Raw genomic sequence first — 21982 nt, 5'->3', positions numbered from 1 at the left:
TTTAAAAACTAGCTCATGTCAACTCATCAGGAATTTTGAACAATCCCTGAAAGTAATTTTTTAATGTAATTTTTGCAAGTTTCTTTTTCTTATATACAAGATTTTATGAAGTTAAATTTTTAAATTAAAAAAAAAAAAAAAACAATCCGATGTTGATGGATGCAATTTTTACTTAGACTTGCTACACTAACATATTATAACATACATAGTCAGTTAAGAACTAAAAAGTTGTGTTTCCATTGTCTGCGCTTTTATCTTTTTGACCATTAAAAAATCAACGTTTATATAAAAAGCCATCATAAACCTAAATAATCCTGAATAAATAATTATAAAACCCCTTTTAAATTATGGTATAAAAACCATTTAAATTCATTTAACACAATAAGTTCAAAAACAACACGGAACTACCTAAGCAACCCTATGTCAAAACTAGTAAGCAATGGAGGTTGAAATTCTTTCCATATTTTTTATTATTTTTTATATTATAAAACATGGAAAGAATTATAAATGGTCACAATAAGGCTTTGTTAAACAAAAAAGAAATCCTAAATAAAAAAACTACAGAAAATTGTAATTGTAAACAAATCAATTGTCCAATGAGTGGAAGTTGTTTATCAAAAAATGTGGTATATAAATGTGTTGTTTCCTCTAAGAATGTACCTGATAAACAATATATTGGCATAACAGAGGGTGAATGGAAAAAACGTTTTGCCAATCATAAGCAATCTTTCAAGAATAAAAAGTATTCAAAAGACACCATGCTGTCAAAATATATATGGGAATTAAAAGAAAAAAACATTGATGATTTTATACTGAATTGGTCTATCCTTAAAACAGCGCCTGCATATAACAATATTTCCAAAAAATGCATACTATGCCTACAAGAAAAATTTGAAATAATTACACATGCAAATCAAGAATGCTTATTAAACAAAAGATTTTAATCAAAGGAATTAATTTCTAAATGTAGGCACGAAAATAAGTTTCTCCTAAAAAACTATAAAAATAATTGAGTTCAAATAATATTTACATTAACTACCCTTTTTAAAAAAACATTTAAAAAAATAGCATAAGTAATCATTTCTTAAAAATTCTTTTTATAATAGTGTCAGCAAATTCCACAAATGTGTGAAAATTTACAGTAGTTAAGACATTTGCAACTTCCTGTAATTTAATTTTTGGTATAAATTGAAGTTTGATTAATTTGATCATTCATTTCTGATGAATCTTTGTTGATGAAACATAGTGTTAAATGGAAAAAATTTTTGTTAAGTGATTTTCTACTTATATATATATATATATATATATATATATATATATATATATATATATATATATATATATATATATATATATATATATATATATATATTAAAATGTCCCAATAAACAACATTTTTGAAAATTTAAAACTAGGTTTAAAATCATTGGGAATTCCGCGTTATATGCGGCACTATTGGGCTAGCTAACACCCTGTATGTATGCATGCATGTATGTATGTATTTATGTATATATGTATGGTATATATGTATGTATGTGTGTATGTATATGTGTATGTATGTACATATAATCCTTAAACATTTAATAAGTTTCTAATATTATCAAAAAAAAAATAGACAAAAAACATATTGAAAAAAAAAAAATTGTCCAAAAAATTATTAAAAATGGAGTTTTTTTTTTAGTTATTAAATTTCATATTTTATACTTTCAAATCTGAGATATTTATTTATATATATAATATTTTATATATAATAATTATCATGTTTTATCATCATTATGATTTTGCTTCATTTAAAGCCCAAGGTGATGAACTTTAGAAAAACATTTTTTTTGATAATATTAGAAACTCATGTTCAAGGGCCACTAAAAATATATTGTCGGTGCATAGCAAAACCATAAAAAATCTTAAATCCATTTTTGACAATATTGACTTTTTTGGTTCAAAATACTTCTTAGATGCAAATAAGTCATCTCACAAAGTATGAAACCAAAATTGATTTAACTTTAACTGCCCCCCCCCCCTCTTTCACTCTCTTATAGCGCAAGTCGGTTTGTGGTAATAGGGGGAGGGGGGTGTTACTATAAAATTGTAACTTTTGTACATAATTGTTGTATTTTATTATTTACATATCATCTCTTATATTTAAATATTATCTTATAATTTTCTCATTTGGCGGAGTTTAAAATAGTGTAAGTTACTGTTAGAATTTCCAGCCTAATTTATAATTTAAAGTTTAAGTTACAGTTATAGTGTAATGAGCAAGTAACATATTTAATACTATTAAGATATTACTTTTAGTAACTGCTTTTATTTAACATGATACGTACAGGCCTATAGCAGCCCGGAGGATTGAGGGGGGGCAGCAGGGGCATTTGCGCCCCCAATAATTTTTTAAATATTTTGAAAAAATTGACTGAAAAGGTCCTTAAAACTATTTTAGGGTCTTTAAATCCAGCACTGCCACCCAATATAATTTTTGTTCCTACAGGCCTTAAAAAAGTAAAAGTAAAAAACCAAAAGTAAAAAGCAAACATTACAATATTTAAACCACTTTAATTAGTCATAGAAAACTATTTAATATTTCATGCTGACAATAAAACATGTATTACTTTTAAAGAGTATTTAATTGTTATTGTGAAAAGCTAAACAACAATAACAAAAAAAACAATAAACAATAATAAAACAAATTGCAAAGTTGTTTTTAAAATATAAATAGCTTGTGTAAAACAATGTAAAATAACTTCATGACGCTATTTTGTTGCTACTTTGAACAGTTTTTAACCTTAATAACATAAAATGCGTTTAAAATAAAACGAAGCAAATAAATGAAATTGTTCTTATTAATAAATTACAAAATTATTGTCATAAAACTTAATATTTTCGCAAAAACATGCCTATAGACCATACGAGTCTAAATCTTTAGACCAAACGAGTAAGATCAAAGAAAAAAAAAATTAGATACCACGTTTTTTATAATTTATTATTTCTTGATCTAGAAGACTAATAAAAGTTTAAGTATAATTAATTTTTTCATTCAAATAGTTTTTAAATTGATGTTTTCATTCAACTTTTTTATTCAAATTGTTTTCCAATAATAAGTGAAACAAAAAAATTTGGTTAAATAATTCAAATTATACTTCCTTAAATTTAAGAATATGCTTAAAAACATTATTATTAGCATTGATTAACTATTAGAAAAAAATAATTACAAAAACAAATTAATACATGTTTTAATATACTCTAAGTAGTAAAATTAATAAAATAAAATTGTTGATAAAATAATAATTTAAATTATTATTATGTTAATTTGGTGTAACATTTTGAAAAACAAAGATAAAAACCAGGCTGTTTCGTTTAAAAAAAAGAATGAAGAAAAAATTCGCTTTAACATTTTTTCCTTTTTCAACATTTTGCTTTAACAGCCTTTCAAATATTATTGGCTTCCATGTAGAGATTTAAAGTAATTTAAATTCAAAAGTGTTTTACGTTGAATGAAAATCTCAGTGCGAAAGAGTAAATGATCATCTATTGAGAAGATAAATTTAGCGTGACGTACTTTATGACAAAAACACTACATTTTAAGAATTGACGAAAAAAATGTTAAGCTAAAAAAAAAGTAAATAAACAACCAAAAAAAAAAAAGCAAAAATATTTTTTTAAAGAAAAAACTAACCAGGTGTGAAAGGCAATCGCGATTTGCAATTGCGATACGCTTAATTCGAGCCCTGTATAAATATTTTTTTGTTGAGTTGTTGTAAGCAGGGGCTCTTTTTAGGCTAGAACAAGTTAATTCAGATGTTTATTTGAGTTTTTCGCTAGTTTCCCATTGCTTATGGTTTGCATATCTCTTTTTCTACACACCCTCTGATAAACCAATGTAAACTTTGCTGGGTGTTTGGGGAAGATATTATGCATTTGCAAATTATGTTTGTCATTTTACAATATTTATTCAGCGGGCAGATATATTTGTATTTCACCTGATGATCAGCGGGCAGATTATATTTGTATTTCACCTGATGATTGCAATAGCATGAAACTATAAAGCATGTAACTATAAACTATAAAGTTGTGAAAATCACATTTTCTTTTCTACTATATTATAGCATATTCCTGATAGCATAAGCACTTCAAAACAGCATCACTACCAATATATATATATACATATATATATATATATATATATATATATATATATATATATATATATATATATATATATATATATATATATATATATATATATATATATAATAGAGAGAGAGAGAGAGAGAGAGAGAGAGAGAGAGAGAGAGAGAGGACTGTAAGAGATTTCGGCCACGGCCAATTTTACAAATCTGGCTTCAGCAAAAAGTTAGCAAATCCGGCAAAATTTTAGCTGGATTTTTGAATTTTGGTCAGATATTTATTACATCATTTTTGCCCGTCTTAATATGTATAATTAATATTTTATTTATACAAATCAATGTTCTATGTAATTCTATATTCTATAAACCCCATGTTTGCAATGGTATCTGTATTTACATTTCTTTACAATTTAATTAGCTAAGTCTAATTGCAAACAACAACTCAACAAAAAATTCTGAAGAGAAGACACATAATATTCTGAAGTGAAGACACGTGATAGAGTCTGAAGTGAAGATACAAATGTGGTTAAATATACATTCAATAAAATTACAGTGCAGAAGTTAGCGATGCAAGATGGAAGTCAATCTGGGCATGCTGAGCAGCAGATTGACAAAACTGAAGAAATTCCATCAAAATTCTTTATAGACCAGAAATTGTCTGCGTCTACATCCACTGGTAAAATGGCACATGAACAACAATTACCAACAGGCATTAACACTGAATTAAGTCAGTACCTGGCAGAACCAGAAAGAAATAGACACGCTGATCCACTACAGTGGCGGAGTGACAACATGCAACAATTGGAAGCTGTGGCGACAGTAGCTTGCATTTAATTGGGTACCCCACCAACAATTTCACCATCAGAACATTTGTGAAGTGTTGCTGGGGAAATCCTGAATAATCATCCTAGTTCACTCCTGCCACATAATGCTAACATATATTTATGCCAATATTTCTAGAGTACAATTCGAAACGGATCAATGATATTTTGAAAAAATAACTGCAACTGAAGTTACTTTACTTCACTTTCAAATTGAAAGTTTCAACTGTTTATCAATTATTTTGTTATGTTATGATATGTTATGTGAAATTGTGTCCTTCTATTTTAATAACAACAACTCTTAAATGGTTGTCAGAAAGTTTTGTTGACAAAAAGTAAAAATTAAAATGCAAGACCGGAATTTTTGCATGATTTACAGTAAAAAATAAATAAAAATAAAAACATTGTTTATATTATTAAAAACATTCAGAATATTTTTAAAAACATTCTGGTCAATTAAATTTGCATTTTTTTTAAGAAACGATTAATTTGTAATTAAATTAATGGTTTTAACATTCTGACAACACGCAAATGTTGGATGAAAGTCAAAAGTAATTAAAAATGTAGTATTTGTTGTCAAAAGAATCATTTTTTACCTTCCATACTCTCAAATGCAACAATTTATAGAACTATACATATATATATATATATATATATATATATATATATATATATATATATATATATATATATATATATATACATATATATATATATATATATATATATAGAACTCTTATATGTTGTCAGAAAGTTTTTTCTGTATTTTGTTGACAAAAAGTAAAAATTAAAATGCAAGATCGGAATTTTTTTTTTTATTAATTGATAGACTACCTGCCCCAACCAAACCCTCAGTCAATGTAGCAGCACTCCCTTGCAAGTCAGGCTAAAAGATAGTAGATGTAGCAGCACTCCGTTGCGAGTCAGGCTATTTGTCAGTCGATGTAGCAGCACTTTGTTGCGAGTCAGGCTATAAGATAGTTGATGTAGCAACACTTTGCGCATGATTTAAAATGCATGAAAAAAATAAAAATTAACACATTTTATTATAAAAAATAAAAATAATAACATTTTATTACAAAAAAATAAAATAAAAACATTGTTTATATTGTTAAAAACATTCAGAATGTTTTCAAAAACATTCTCGTCAATTAAATTTACGTTTTTGCGGTTTTTTTAAAAAACGATTAATTTATAATTAAATTAATGGTTTTGACTTTCGTCAAAAGTAATTAAAAGTGACGTATGTGTAGGCGTAAGAATCATTTTTTTCCTTCCGTGCTTCCCAAATGCAACAATCTCTCTCTCTCTCTCTCTCTCTCTCTCTCTCTCTCTCTCTCTCTCTCTCTCTCTCTCTCTCTCTCTCTCTCTCTCTCTCTCTCTCTCTCTCTCTCTCTATATATATATATATATATATATATATATATATATATATATATATATATATCAATAAACAAAAAGCATATAAATAAATTTCTTAGAAAATTACAATTAAAAAACAAATCAGCTGTAAACCACCAAGACTTTTTATGCATAAGATAAAAAGTTATACGCCATTGAAAAGACTATTTAAGAAACTTTAAAATGCAGCCAATGTTGACTACATGATTTGACACTTAAAAAAAAATTAACTTATAATAGTATATTACTAATATAATAATAATAATAAAAATAACAACAACAATAATAATAGTATTTGTAGTATTTAATATTACAAAAAAAGAGACAATTGTCTAACCTGAAGAAAGTACACTAGATGCTGACTGACATTGAAGTATAGAATTAGCATCTGCATGAGTTTGATGGCCATAATGATTCATGTCAAACAATTGAACACTTTGAATGTTATGCGACAGTGGTTCAGTTCTTAGAGTTGACATAGAATAAGTTGGGCAACTATTAACAGAAGACGGGATTGAAGGGTGTTCAAACATCAAACTATTCGGTTCAAACATTTGATTATCAGAGCCACATTGACGTGATAGCTGAGATTGATTTTCATTTTGCTCTAAGATACTTTGAATTCGAAAGAGCTCATTCATTTGCACATCATGAGAGCTATGATGTAATTGTCCAGAAAAGCAACTTGTTGATGCAGCTGTAAAACAAGCAGTATTAGAGTTGGGAGTACAAATTCCTTTTTGATGTTGCAAAGTTGAGGGAACCCCTTTTTGTTGGGTAACATTTTTTGAATATGGATTATCTTCCATTGCATTGGTCTCTGTGTTCTATAGAAGAAAAAAATTTAATTTTATATTGAAACCTAAATTCATTGAATTAAAAAAAACAGCATACTTTCATGTTTAAACAATTGTATTTGCAGATATTTATTTATTAAAGTATTTTCTTAACACTTAAATAGACAATTAAAAAAAAAACATCATATACACCTGAAGACAGCTTTTCTCTTCATTTTGACAAACATCTAAATAATATAATTTATTCTTAGTATTTTCTTTCTTTTTGCTTCACACAATTATATAGTAAACTCCCTAATCACCTTAGCTTACTTTCAAGATAATTAAGCTAGAGTTTTTAAAGAATACTAAACACATCCGGATAACCCAAACAGAGACTTTTCCTAAAAGTTTTTATTTTGAGAAAATAACAACACTTAAAAGTAAACAGAGTCTATAAACCAAAGATTATTTAATGAAAACCACGCAGAACTATGAGGATCATCATCGTGCAATCGAAACTAACCTAGGTGGAATAGCACGTGCCATGATAATTAGATTTTCGCGCTTCGCGAAGACGGTCAGGATCACGCTCCTAAGCGGCTTTCTTATTAAAGTTTTGACAAATTTTAAAGTTCTATTAAATAATGTAACTTGTTTACAATATATCCCTATATATTTTCATACTCTCGTTTGCTTTTTCAAAACATCGTACTTATAAGTTATTTACATGAAATTTGCAAAACCAAATAATTATTTTACAAAATAGTGGCGTATTAAAGTCCGAAATTATTTGCCTCTTTGATCCCGACAAGAATATAGAAATCTCATTCAAACCTGAATCCTTTTTTTCCATTGCCCACAGTCTTTAACTCAAACGACAGCGGTAACACATACTTTAAAACCGCTGATCTGTATAAAAATTAAACAAAATTCAGGGGTAAATTATTAAGTTTAATTTAGTTATAATATAAATTCATTTCTTCATTTTTTTGTAAATAAATAAAATAATTTAATTTAATTTTTTTTTTTTTTTTTTTTAATAATTTTTTTAAAAATAATTACAATAAATAAATAGATTATATTTAAATTAAAGATTTGTTGTCCCCTAAATATTAACTTTAACCTAAATTGTTTTATGCGGACTTCCTTTATTTCAAATAAAGGAATTTGAAACAAAACAACTCACGAAAATATGATAAAAACAAAAGTCGTTTCTACGTTCTCGTTTTAAATAGATTGGGAGCAGATGTTCTTAATTAAGTATTCACCAACATATTTAAAACAAAAGTTCATGAATTCTATGAGGAACTTACTTAGTTAGCATAGAAGTTTTTTGAAATTCTAAAAGTTATTACAATCCAACAAATTCAATCATTTTTGTACAACAAATTCAATCATTGGTAACAATTTTTCAAATACCAAGTATCGATTCAACAAAGTTTCATTTTTTTGAATAAATAAAAATGTTTTACTATTTTTATAACAATAGTTTCATAAAATTCACATATTAATGTGATTGTTATAAAACCAATTATTTTTTTATTTTAAAGTTTCTTTACCATAAGACCAATAAGGTAAGAATAGAATTCTTGAATTACAATTGCTTTTATTTAAAAAAAGAAAAAAGTTTTTTTATTTGTTTAAAAATAGTTAACTGCTCGTATAGAGATAATGCTTTCTTCATTTTGTTTAACTTTGCTGGTAAAATATATACCATACGAAAATGCAAACATAGTACTAACATGGTAATGTAGTTATCATATATTAGTTGTCCATTATCTTGTAAACAATAGTTTATTTGATTTTAATAAACTCAATTGCCTTCTCACCCATATATCTAACCACAAAAATTAGAGTTTTGAAGAACATTGTACAGAACAAGTTTTTTTGGGTAGACTGTCAATGTTTTTGTTCATGTTATAAAATTATCTAGTTGGTAAAACTAGTTGGTAAATAAAATTAGATTGTTGTCTGTTTTCTGAATTTTATGAAGAATTTGTTAACTTGATGTAAGTATAAAGTGGAGATTTAGTATTAAAAACTCTTGCTTTTCATCAATAGAAATTTACTCGCACACCATAAATGGGATTTGCATACTTTTTGATCAATGAAATCACAGTGGTAGAAATTATTACACATGGCCTTTTTCATTCTGTTAAAGTAATTTTTTTTAGTACTTGAATTACTTTCAATATGTATAGTTGAAATGAGGGTTATGCAAGTTTCAAAAAGAAAAAATTTTTAAAGATGGTGCGCTAATCCAACTTTAGAATTTGAATTGGTTTAGTTATTGTAAAAAAAAACACTTTTTCAAAATAAATACTTTTTAAATAACCGAAACCAATTCAAATTCTTGAATTGGACTAGTGCACAATCTCTATTTTTTTTTTCTTTTTGAAACTTGCAAAACCTTAACATCTGATTCAGAGTTTTGAAAGTAAGTTTCTAAACTTAAGTGCTTCTAAAAAAACTTCTGAATTTACATGAACTCAATAAAATGTTGCACTGATATTTTTATTCATACTTCTTAATCTGTAAGCGAATGGATATTGAACTGTGACAGACCTTATTAAAATTAAAAACTATCATTTTTTTTTAAGTATTTTAAGTTTAATGTTGTGTTTCATTTTTCATAACAATGCAAAAGAAATTTTAATTACGTTATAGCAAAATATACCTAAAATCTAAGGCAAATGATGGTCTAAATCAATGTGTTTTAAATGACAATAATATAGTCATTAATGTTATACTGCCCTGCCATCATTAATGTTATACTGTTCTTGCCAATCAAAACACCCTAATTGCAGAAAAATTGATTTTGAGATATTTGCCAAAAACTGTTTAATATTCTGCCAATGTGTTAATATATTAATATGTTCATTTTGACTTTAGAACCAAATATCCTTTATACAAGGCTTACTTGATTTTTTTGTAGATGCTAAATCTTATAATGAATCATATTCAACATGTAACTTAAAAAAATTCAATTTTTGCACCTAAGGTGTTCTTGATTTGCAGGGTAGTATAATGATTAAGTCTTAATTTTGCAGTAGAGCAGTTATTTTATTTATTTTTTTTTAATTATAAATATGTTTGGAGAGTTTTAGGAATAGTTAATCTAAAGTAAATAGTTGTAATACATTGCTAGTAATAGTATAGATAAATGAATATATGACAAATATTTAAATAAAAAGTATCGAACTAAACTAAAATATTTAAATTTAATATTTAGATAATAATTAACAAACTCTAAAATATTTATACATATTTAAATAAAAAAGTACACTTTGGTGCCTAATAGAAGGAGGAAGGGGGGTTGAAAATAAGCGGGGGGGGGGGGGGTTGGAAATAAACCAAAAACTTAAAAAACAGGGAGGCTGGAATGAGCGGGGGGTTGGAAAGTTTCGAGTTTTTTTAAATGCTTAAAGCAATAACTAAGTAATGTTTTTGTTAATTATTAACATATATATTAGTGTCTGAAAACAAGTAAATATATAATAAAGAAGTACTAAAGTCCAAAGAAGAAATATCAACAGAAGTCCAGTTCAAAAGAGTTTCTCTCTTTACATATTTTGTAAAATGTCAAATATGTTACCCTCGTCCTCTTGCTCAACATCGGTATTATCATGAGCCTCTTTTATTCGTTTCTTGACGCTTTTTCGAGCCTCGTAAAAAGCTGATTTCATTTTTTTTAGATGTGGCTTAAAAATAATACCAGTTTCATTTTCCTCAAACATCTTCTGCAGTGCATCTAAAAACGTTGCGTCCTTATTAACCAATGGATCATCTGAAACATTTGTCAGTGATGGAATGGTATTGGAAGAATTGACGATAGAAAGAAGAAAATTTCTTTTTTAATGAATAATGACGTAAAGATAGAAAGAAGAAAATAGAACGTTCTTTTTTTTGAAACAAAGTTTTTTGAATAAATGATATTACGTAACCTAAGTAAGTAGTGAAAAAGAAAATTTTTATAAAAAGTTGTCTTGTCTTGAATGGAATTTTTTCTAAAATTTAATAGCCGGGGTGGTTGGAATAAGAATGTCCTGGGTGGAAAATTTTTGAAAAATTAATTAGCGGGTGGGGGGGGGACGTCTATTAGGCACCAAAGAGTAATTAACTGAATAAAATAACCAACAAATATTTGGTCGACTCGTAGATAAAATGGACTCAACAATACTTTTGTAATCTGGTATGATTTTTTTTAAACAGGTAAAGCATATTTGAAAAGAAAATATAATTCATAAAATCTGTAGCATTTAGATTATACTTTAATTGAATAGTGCTTGATTCTGAAAATGAAAAAGTTTTCAGGATCAAGCACTATTTAAAATCCTGGAAATAATCTAAAATTATTTTTTGTATATCAATTTTTTAAATCTTTATAGAACCTGTTTCTCTTTATTTTTAAATACGACCAAATGTAAGAGATTAAAATATGAAAAATAATGGTTTGATAAAAACAAAAACAGATTTAAAGTTCCATTATCACTATTTTTATCTCTTCCTGCACTTTTTTTTCTGACTATCAAAAAGAATACTCTCAGGTGCTTAATACGAGGTGGGGTAGTAATAAAAGGGTGGGTATGAATTTTTGTCCAAATCTGATAAACGAGTGGTTGGGAATTTTTATTTTTATAAAGGAGTTTACATTTTCTAGTTTTTTAGACCGGTTTACACAAAAAGTTTTTTTTTTACAGTTTCTTTGTTCATGACAAGTAGAAACTAAAATTTGACGATTTAAAAAAATTGACGATTTTGCCCCTCCACTTTGAAACCCGTGTCGTCGATCATGTGTATAGTAAATTATGTATAGTTTGACCATTAATAGTCATACAATAAAGTAATTACAATTAACTGCAATATTTACAAATCTAAACTTTACTTAAAATTAATTAATAATGTTACCCGATATGTTAATCCAAAAGAATTATTTACAAAAAATAAAGTTGTTTTAACCAAAAGTGTTGAGCTTTGCTCTTAGCTGGCTGCAGACAATAAATTACATTTACGTCAAGTATATTATTTTCTGATAGATTTGATAAAATGGGATTTTTATTTTAATAAGTATCTCTATTATAATATATACTTATAAAAAGCCTTTGTAATGCAATTTTTTTTTTATGTCAAATTACTTAGCCGGTTTGAGTTTAATGTTGTTGTTGCCAATTACATTTCTGTCTCTAAAGATGACACAAAATAGACACAAAGTATGCAATGCCAAAAGTTAACATCTAGCAACATTTTCTGATAAAAGTAAATGGCATGCTACAACTATTTTGAAAATACATTATAATTATTTTATAAGGTATTATATTATATTTTTTTAAAAATATAACATGATACCTTCAAACTTTATGTAATTTTATTTTATTTTGTACCAAAAAGTGTCACATTGTTTAGGGAACCTACAAGAATCTATATTAAATAGTTAAGTAAACTAGTAAATGTATGTAGTGTAATATAATATGTATACAACGTATTTAAACTATAAAAAAGTTTCTTTAGTATTTTAAAATAATGAAATAAACTTTCTCCTGAGCAGAAATAGATGTTCTTTTGTTTGTTGTTTAATTCAATACAAATTGTACTATTTACCTAACTTTTATTTATTTTATTTTTTTCGTTTGTTTAGTAAAAATATATAAGTTGGTGACAACTTTCATATCATAATCGTGATACTTTTGGCTTGGAAGCACTTTCCTCCCACAGCGAGTGAATTGAACAGGCTGTAACTCTTTCTTACTATTTGTTAGATAGTAATGATCAACGCTACTTATACTATTGTCAGCTTTGCCATCATCAAGAGGATTTATTTGAAAATTTTGACTGTTTTTGTTATCGTGTTTTAAGTTCGTTTCGGAAGGTTTGAATAGTGTCAAATCGTAATCGTCAGCTTTTAGACCTTTTTTCTTTTTTGTCTACACAACGATGCTGAAAATGAAAGAAATCTTGTGGTAACGCATGTCCGTTAGCTTCAACTTTAGCAGATAAATTATTATGCAGTGCTACTACACATCCTTTCAACCATCTCTGTGATGGATAATAAAGCATTCATTTACACGGCGTCATATTCTTGGGTTTCACACACACTTTATCGCCAATTTTCCATCCATGAAACTCAGTCAAAAAATTTTGTGTTAATTCGACTTTATCGATTTCAGAATGATGGAAAAAGATTTCAAATGGTGTACCGTGTTTTGATGGAACGTTGTTGATTAAGAATACAGACATCGGTATACCATTTTTTGCTCTCGCATTTGCTCTTTTTACCATACAATGAACTATTTCAGCAGTTCCATTTCCTGATGGTTTTTCAACAGGTCGATAGATAAATTTTATTTCCCATTTCGACGCCATGGTTTTCATAAACTGAGATTTAAATGACTTAGAATTATCTAAGAGAATTTTTTAAGGAGGTCCAAGTGATAACCATTTTGTAACAAACAACCGTTGCTGCACTTCCGTTGCTTAATGCAAAAACTTTTTATGTAACAGAGTGCAACGTGTCGTCTGCAACGGTGAATTTTCAAATTGGTCTCCATTAACAAGTGGAGTACCGCAAGGCTCTGTCATGGGTCTGTTTATGTTTACATAAACGACTTACCAAGTGAGTTATCAACTAAGTGTAAAATGTATACTGATGGTATTAAACTAATTAACATAATCTGATGTAGAAAAGACTCAAACAGATCTAAACAAATTAATGACATGGTCAAAATTATGGCTATTAAAATTTAATGTTGGCAAATGTAAACGCATGCATATAGGTTGCAAAAATACTAAGCATATATACACAATGTATGATTTAGTGTGAAATAGAGTTGAACTACCAGAAAATTGAAAAAGATTTAGGAATTATGATTTCAAACAACTTAAAATGGTCTACTCAAGTTAATTATGTCTGGTAAAGCTAAAAAAAATGTTAGGAATAATAAAGCATTCATTTAAAAACTTAGACAAACGCGTCTAAACTATTGTACACCTCTCTTGAGCACACAGAAAACAGATGTTGCGAAAACACAATAATAACGTTGATTACCGCGCAATATTCAATTTCGGTATTTGACTCACATTGATGACAACTTTCAACATTAAATGTTGCGTAAATTAAATCAAAATTTAGTTTTGCATTTTGACAACACAAATGTTGAGAAAAATTACTTTAGCGAAAACAGCAATTTTTTTTAATTCTGCCTTTAAATACTGCGCTTTTGCCAAATAAGCAAAAAACTGAATTTTTTAAAATTCTGCTTTTAAACGCTACACTTTTACTAATTAATATTAAAATTGAATACCACATACAAATATGATGTCGTTAAATTTAATACATAAAAGTGTTTTAACAAAAACTTTATCGCATAACAAAAACCAGTTGCATCACGAACTTCGATGGTCCGAGCATCCAATTTGATGTAATAATGTTATTAAGGCGAAAAAGTAGAGGTAGAAGGTTATCTTACCCATACGTTTTTTTTTTGTAAAGAAGCAACAGCTTTAGGGATATTTGTCTGTTTCAGTATGAAAAAAAAATAAATTTATCATTTAAAAAACTTTTAAAATATTGCGTGACAATACACTTTTGAACAATTTAAAATTACCTTATTCATATCAACAAAAACAAACATCAGATTAGATACTAAATCCTTTCCAGCTTTATGAACTTTTAAACCTTTTTGCAGTTGTGGTATCAATAGGTAGGCCAACAATGAAAATGATAACTCAGTTTTTTTATTAACAAAAGATAAAAAAATTAAATTTTGTTTAATGTTGTATAATAACTCTTGAAACTTGCCTACCGTTGTAAGTAAAGATACATTCTGAACATTTGTTGCACAGTTATGTATTCAGAGTAGAGCAGCATCTGTTGACAAAAATACAAACAAGCATTTCCTAAAGAGATAGAGAGAAATTCGCTTGTAATTGCTGCAAACTCTTTGTTTATCTAAAACAGTTTCTCTAAAAATAATGGTATCAAAAATATTAAAGTGAAAAAGTAAAAAAAGAAATTTCAGAAATTTCTTTTTTTATACTTTAGTAATAAACTTTTCTAAAATTTATTTTAAACAGTCCATGAAATTTTATGTTAAACTAGGACAACATATATTATTTGTTAAGTACAAAATTAAATTAACTTTTTTTTTTTTTTATATTTATAGATTTAGTTTAAGAATGAAAAAAACTTATTTACATTAAATCTTAGATCTACAGAAAACTCGATAAGTTTGTTGTTGGCTTATTGTCATCAATGTTTGGTAAAGTATTACAATTTGGAACTCTACAAAATTTAATGAAGCCATACATGTACATTTTTGTAACAAAAAAGTAATATAAAAATTCAATTTAAACCTTTTTTTTCTTACAATCCAATGCTTTTTTATAAACAAGTCTCTATGATACTTTTGTTGCACCTATTGGGCAAAATATCTAGTGGCAATTTTTGCACAGTCTTCCTTTAAATAAAGCTAATGCTAAATTTTACAACTTTTTGTATTACAATTGTGTTACAAATTCAAAATTATACCAATTAATGTTTATATATCCGTTTGCTGCAATTTTGCAAGAAAGAGCTGGAAACTTCATGACAATGCTCATTGCCATAATTATCAATTCTTTTAAGCTGGGACCGTTTGGGCTAAAAATCTAAACATTTAACACTAAAACATAATATTTGCAAACTTAAAAATAATTTTTTTTCTTTTAATTTAGTTCTAGGCTTACTTACATTAAACAACTTTTTATAAGATATTTTTTTACAACTATAAAGTTTAAAACACACACTACTTTTGTGTAATAGATACCTTGTCTCAGCTTTTAAATATTTTCAATCCTCCTTTTGTGTAGTTACTTATTAACTCTTCTTTTGCATAACTCTACATGAAACTGTTATTTATGAGTTAATTTTATAAATATACATAAATCTAATTCTATGACATAGACTTAAAATATGAATTATATATAACTAACTTTTGCTACATTACCTGTACCTTTACAATTAATCCATCACTGGCAGTTATTGGTGCTGCTATTGCAGTTGGTGTTGACACTAACATTGTAAGCATTGCTGAAGTAAAATCTGAGGAAGAACAAGGGGTTACTAATAAAAGAAAAATAATACTTATTAATCTACAACTTTGTCAGCACTTATGCCATGCCAACATCGGCCACCCGCTGTGTTGCCACCTTGGCTTGCACATTGTATTTACATCGGACCGTTAGCAGCAAGCTTTAGGCAGTTCAACAGCAGACCAATGAAACACTGTTGGTCCATTAGCTTGCTGCCAATAGACCAACAGTGGTCCATTGGCGGCAAGCCAATGTTGGAGCGACAGTGCTTCAATATAGGACCTTCTGTAAATTGTGCTTCAATTTCGAGGCATGAATCTTCCTAATATTATTTTTGTACTTTTCCTTGAATTTAGACACTTATCTTTAGCGAAATTGTTTATTACTTTTATTACATAACCTCATCCAAAACAATGCATAGATGACACATTTTAAACTTTTTCAAATTTGTTAAATAACATTACTAGCTCAAACACATATGGTAAATCAAATAGCATATGCCTACGTAAAATATGAATAAAGAACAACCTAAAATAATAATAGAAATTAATTCAAGAATGAGATTTACAAGTACAATTTACATATTACAATCATGATAAAATTATTATTCAAAGCGTTATGTATAATCTCAATAAATTAATGTTTAAATTGTGTTTGGCAACTCTATGTTTGAAATCTTTTCAATATAAAAAAAAACATTTCATACTTTATTCAGATAATACATATAGTAGAAAAACAATAATGTTAAACGAAAATAGCTTCACGTAGCGGTTTGCAGACTTTTAATGTAGTCCTGAAAGAAGACACTGATATATTAATTGAAATATAGAAATTAACCAGTTAAGAGATACTAGAATAAACATAATAAACTAACCTTTTCAGTCTTTAAAGACACCTTTTGAAGGGCTTATATCAAGTTGATAGCAAGTAACTCTACGGCATGAGTGTATCTACATTCAACAAAATGTAAAAACCAATATAATGTTAACGTTAATACCTAGTTTAAAAAAAAAAAAGCATAGTTAATTAAAAATCTGCGGAAATATCTTTAAAAAAACAATATAAAAGTAAAGTAATACACATATTACCTGAAACCTGTATTTTTAAAAGTAAAACACCAGATCTCTAAATAACTGTAATATCAAACATGTTATTTTTTCAAAAATGAAACTGTTATTCCTTATAATAAGACCCTCAAAATGACAGTTTAATTTACCTTAAAAAAACAGTTAAATCAGGATGGTTTTAATCACCTTAAAAAAAGACTACCAGGCATAATGATTCTCTATTTTCCAATATTGTTGAGGATTTTAAATAAGATCAAGTTTTTTTTTTTTTCAATTTAAAACTACTAAACCTACTTTCAAAATAAAATCTGCTATCATATAATGAAAAGATAAATATTTGAAAAAGTTACTTTAGTGCCTGGTTGCAATCAAGCAGTTTTTTAACCATCGTGAACATAACCCTTGAGGTGGCATAAGTGTAAATAATATATACACATCAGAATTAGAAAAAATCCAAACCTTAAAAAAGATAATAGTAATCAGAAACAAAATAATAAATCAAAAGCATACTTCCACATACTGAGTTTTTATGAGAAGGTTTACAAAAATAGTTTGTAAAAGAAAAAAAGGCAAACTTGCAGCTAAATTTCCCAAGATTTCCTCTCATCTGCTTTGGAAGTTGAGCACATTATTTCTTTCTATTTCAAAAATTTAAGCATCATTACATAAGTTGTCATACATTCATAATACATAAGTTGTCATACATTAATGCAATGTACAACAACATATGTTGTCGTACATTACATAAGTTGTCATACATTCTTTTTATTTCATACAATTTAAATTCAAAGCTAAATACAAATATCAGGTTATATGAATTGGATGAACCAAAATAACAACTCAAACAAATATCAATCACTTTTCTTCTAATGTATGCTTTTGATGTTGGCTAATACATGTTTAGCTTTGTTTTAACAACATAAACATTTTTCACATGAATTTCTCAGTTTGTAGACTCCAATATAAGATTTATTGGAGAGTCGAAGCTTGTTTTTGTTTCAAATCATCCATCTTGTTTCCAAAGCATGAAGTTAACACAATATTGATGGTTTAAGTAAACAAGCCAAAGATAAGTAAGATATTTGATTTATCACTTTGAATAGCTGATGAAGCTCTGCCGACGAAATGGTTTGAAGAACAAACGTATAACCAAGAAACTGAAAGGTGTCAAATTAATTACATTAAAAAATTTTTTTTTAAGTAATATTAGGTATGTTAAATGAAATTTTTAAATTCATCAAATTCAGGGTTGTTATATATTATTAAAAAGAGCTTCATCTCAATATTCCAAAAGTGAAAAAATTTTTAAAATCGAACCACCCTACAAAAAGTTATGACGTTTTAAGTACCGATTTTTTGATATTAGGATTTGTTGAAGAAACTGTGGTCAAAATAAAGTTTTTATAAACTAAAACTATTATAACTTAATCAATTCTTATCCAAAAGTTTATATCTTGGTATCAAAAGATAGATACAAGAGTTATCTACAAATTTATAAAGGTCTATAGATTACAGGACCATCCGGGGGCAAGAGGGGGCACAAAACCACCATTCATACCGGCAATAAAGACTAACTATATTATATATATAAAAGTGTTTTTTTAATGAAAATGTAAATTTTTATATACAAGATGTTTTGTAATTAGCTATCAGACCTCAGTCAAATATAGAAGTTTCATCATTGTCTTTGGGTGGATGTAAGGGTGATGGTTTCAAACACCCTAATATCAAAAATGACTCTTTTTTTTTTATAAATATTTATCTTTATAATTAAAAAGAAATCTAGTATCAAATCAAAAATTATATTTTACTACTTTACAACATCACTAGCAGCGCACCCTTTGTTTCAAGTGGTATAGATGGGAAAGGGGGCGTGTCATCACCCCCCCCCCCCTTACCCTCCACTTTTACAACCTAAAAATAAAAAAATTTTAATGAGATTCGAAAAAATATTTAAATGTAATTAAAATAATAAACTTTAATACAAAAACATCTTTTACCAAAATTCAAAATACATCACATAATGCTTAGTTTTAGTTATAGATGGTTCCCCCTCTGACCTGAAAAAAATTTAAAAACAAAAAATGTTTTATAATATTATTTTAATTAGTTTACATCTTGGCTTTTAGTTAATGATTAAGATATTAAATTCCTTTAATGAAACTATTTATTATTCATTGTTAACAATAGACACAACATGAAAAAAATATTGCAAGTTCCACTACTCGCTTTATATTTTTGCAAGTTCCACTACTCGCTGTAATTTTTTTTGTGCAAGTTCCACTACTCGCTGTACATATTTTTTTGCAAAGTTCCACTACTCGAAGTAATTTTTTTTTTGCAAGTTCCACAACTCGCTGTAAATTTTTTTTGCAAGTTCCACTACTCGCTGTACATACTTTTTGCAAGTTCCACAACTCGATGTAAATTTTTTTTGCAAGTTCCACTACTTGCTGTACATATTTTTTGCAAGTTCCACAACTCGCTGTACATATTTTTTGCAAGTTCCACAACTCGCTGTAAATTTTTTTTGCAAGTTCCACTACTCGCTGTACATTTTTTTTGCAAGTTCCACTACTCGCTGTACATTTTTTTTGCAAGTTCCACTACTCTCTGTAATTTTTTTTACAAGTTCCACTACTTGCTGCACATTATATATATATATATAATATATATATATATATATATATATATATATATATATATATATATATATATATATATATATATATATAGTCAAAAAATAGTAAAATCATGTAGTAAGATAATAAAATGCATGTCCAATTATCAAAAAATAATTGGCAACATTCACGTCGTGTCTATTGTTAACAATGATTAATATATAGTTTCATTAATGGAATTTAATATCTTAATCATTAACTAAAAGCCAAGATGTAAACTAATTAAAATAATATTATTAAACATTTTTTGTTTTTGAAACTTTTTTTCACGTCAGAGGGGGAACCATCTATAACTAAACTAAGCATTATGTGATGTATTTTGAGTTTTGGTAAAAGATGTTTTTATATTAAAGTTTATTATTTTAATTACATTTAAATATTCACATTAGGAAAACATCAGCTCACAGGATACAATGTCAGCAACTAGCTGGAACTTTTTCATATAATAATCAACAGCTTCAGAATCATTATCTTTTCTAGTCCAGTAAGAAATAGTAATAGCTTTTCTGTGTTTTTTTTAAGTTTTTCTACTTGCTATTGTGCAAGACTGTCATTGCTGTATCGGAATCATATCATTCATAATTATTATTGATATAGTGTGTATTAAGTATATATTATATTATAGTATATATTTAATATATACTATAATATAGTATATGTTATAGTATATATTAAATATATAATATATTATAAATATAATATACTTTAAATAGTATATTAAATTTAATATACTATAAATATATTATATATGTCTATATATTTTTAGACAAATATTAGTATATTACTAATATATGATATATTCTAAATACATAAAAAAGTTTGATTAACACAAAAATTTTTATTTTTTTGTTTTTATTCATTTTTCTTTTTAGTTAAATATGAGCTAATTATTATAATTTTAAAAGCAGATTGAAGTTTCTCTTCATCCGCCCCTCCCCCTCCCCATGTCTCAAAATAAAAACGGAAAATAAAAATTTAAGTACCAAAAGTGCTGCACAAAATAGAGTATGTGCTGCATGAAATAAATCAATGAAATTTGGCAGGTGCAATGAAATTGTGTAAACTTAACATCGAGAATAGTATTGCAAAAAAAACAAGCATTTCTTCAACATTTACTGAATGCACAAAGTATAACTAAGTTTTTGTCATTTAAAAATCTACTTTAAAAAGTTTTTATTGTAATCAAAAGGTACAAATTTATAAAGTTTAATTACTCTAGTTTTTAAAAAATATCTATACTAATATGTAACTCTAAATAAAAATCCTCAAAATACGTTTCTCCCTCGATAGCGAAAAGCAAACTTCAAAAAACGTGGCACAGAATTTTAGCACAAATATCGGATCCGTAAAACGCGTAATTCTACGTACCTAGTAATATATAGTGTTAACAGCATTTTCTGCTTCGCATTTGTTGCTTTTTGATAACTAAAGATACACATGTTGATTTTTTCTTTAGAAGATTACTTGATGAAGTTTCTCTCTCTTCAAACATGATGAATGTAAAACTTTCTTTCAATAATAAACCTCCCATTAGTTTCCATCTTTAAGTTGCAGAATTGTTAGATGGTTGTGATGTTGCTAATGCAATGGACTATATATTTTTGAATATTATTAAATAAATCTATTGCATTTTAACTAGATAATCATTTTAACTAGATAATCATATCATTGCGAAACGGCTTTGAAACTTTTACGGGCTTTAAATTTACCGGTAAATTGATAAATGTTTACCTGTAAAATAATAGTAAACTAGCTAACCGGACCCAAAAAAATACAGGTCTTCGATTTGATTAATACAAACAGACAACTCTACTTTATTTTTAACCATAATTTAACTTAATCGACTGTGTTGCTATTGGAAACAAATTTGTTTTTGCAAAGATACTATTTTATTCCAATCAAGGCAACTGATTCCCTAAATTGAAGCACTTTTATTCTTTAAGGTGGTTTACCAGGAAACAAATTTTTTTTGTCAAATTGAATTTTTTTTTTTCAGAATATTAAATAAAATAGTTCCAATAGCGAAATTAAGTTACTAGTTAT

The 21982-nt window shown here is 27.0% G+C and overlaps 1 protein-coding gene and 1 long non-coding RNA gene across 11 annotated transcripts in view; both read right to left on the bottom strand.

Annotated features, from left to right (window-relative positions):
- LOC100211839 (zinc finger protein ZFP2) overlaps positions 1–8029 on the bottom strand; it is a 65553-nt gene extending 57524 nt beyond the window's left edge. For 2 of the 8 annotated variants that reach the window (XM_065813774.1, XM_065813776.1), the window contains exons 1-3: positions 7960–8027; positions 7336–7370; positions 6684–7173 (exon numbers count right to left, since the gene is read on the bottom strand). In XM_065813774.1, the coding sequence (XP_065669846.1) occupies positions 6684–7173; positions 7336–7370; positions 7960–7978 (544 nt within the window). In that variant the 5' untranslated portion in view covers positions 7979–8027. The other 6 variants (XM_065813769.1, XM_065813770.1, XM_065813771.1 and 3 more) reach the window with 6 other exon arrangements.
- Positions 8030–14433: 6404 nt separating this feature from the next.
- Positions 14434–20497, bottom strand: LOC136088845 (uncharacterized). 3 transcript variants are annotated; one of them, XR_010642544.1, is made up of 9 exons: positions 20345–20497; positions 17066–19172; positions 16898–16984; positions 16107–16222; positions 15927–15998; positions 15650–15768; positions 15317–15403; positions 14727–15018; positions 14434–14636 (listed from the first exon to the last, which is right to left on the bottom strand). It is a non-coding gene; the product is annotated as an uncharacterized LOC136088845 (long non-coding RNA). The 3 variants fall into 3 exon arrangements; XR_010642543.1 differs by lacking the exon at positions 15317–15403 and having other exon boundaries at positions 16107–16201; XR_010642545.1 differs by lacking the exon at positions 15317–15403 and having other exon boundaries at positions 17066–17141.
- Between the last annotated feature and the right edge of the window lie 1485 nt (positions 20498–21982).

The sequence above is a fragment of the Hydra vulgaris genome, chromosome 12 (genome assembly GCF_038396675.1).
Source record: "Hydra vulgaris chromosome 12, alternate assembly HydraT2T_AEP".
Lineage (NCBI taxonomy): Eukaryota > Metazoa > Cnidaria > Hydrozoa > Anthoathecata > Hydridae > Hydra > Hydra vulgaris.
Note: the sequence above shows the minus strand (reverse complement) of the source record. Positions and strands in the feature narration are given on the sequence as shown.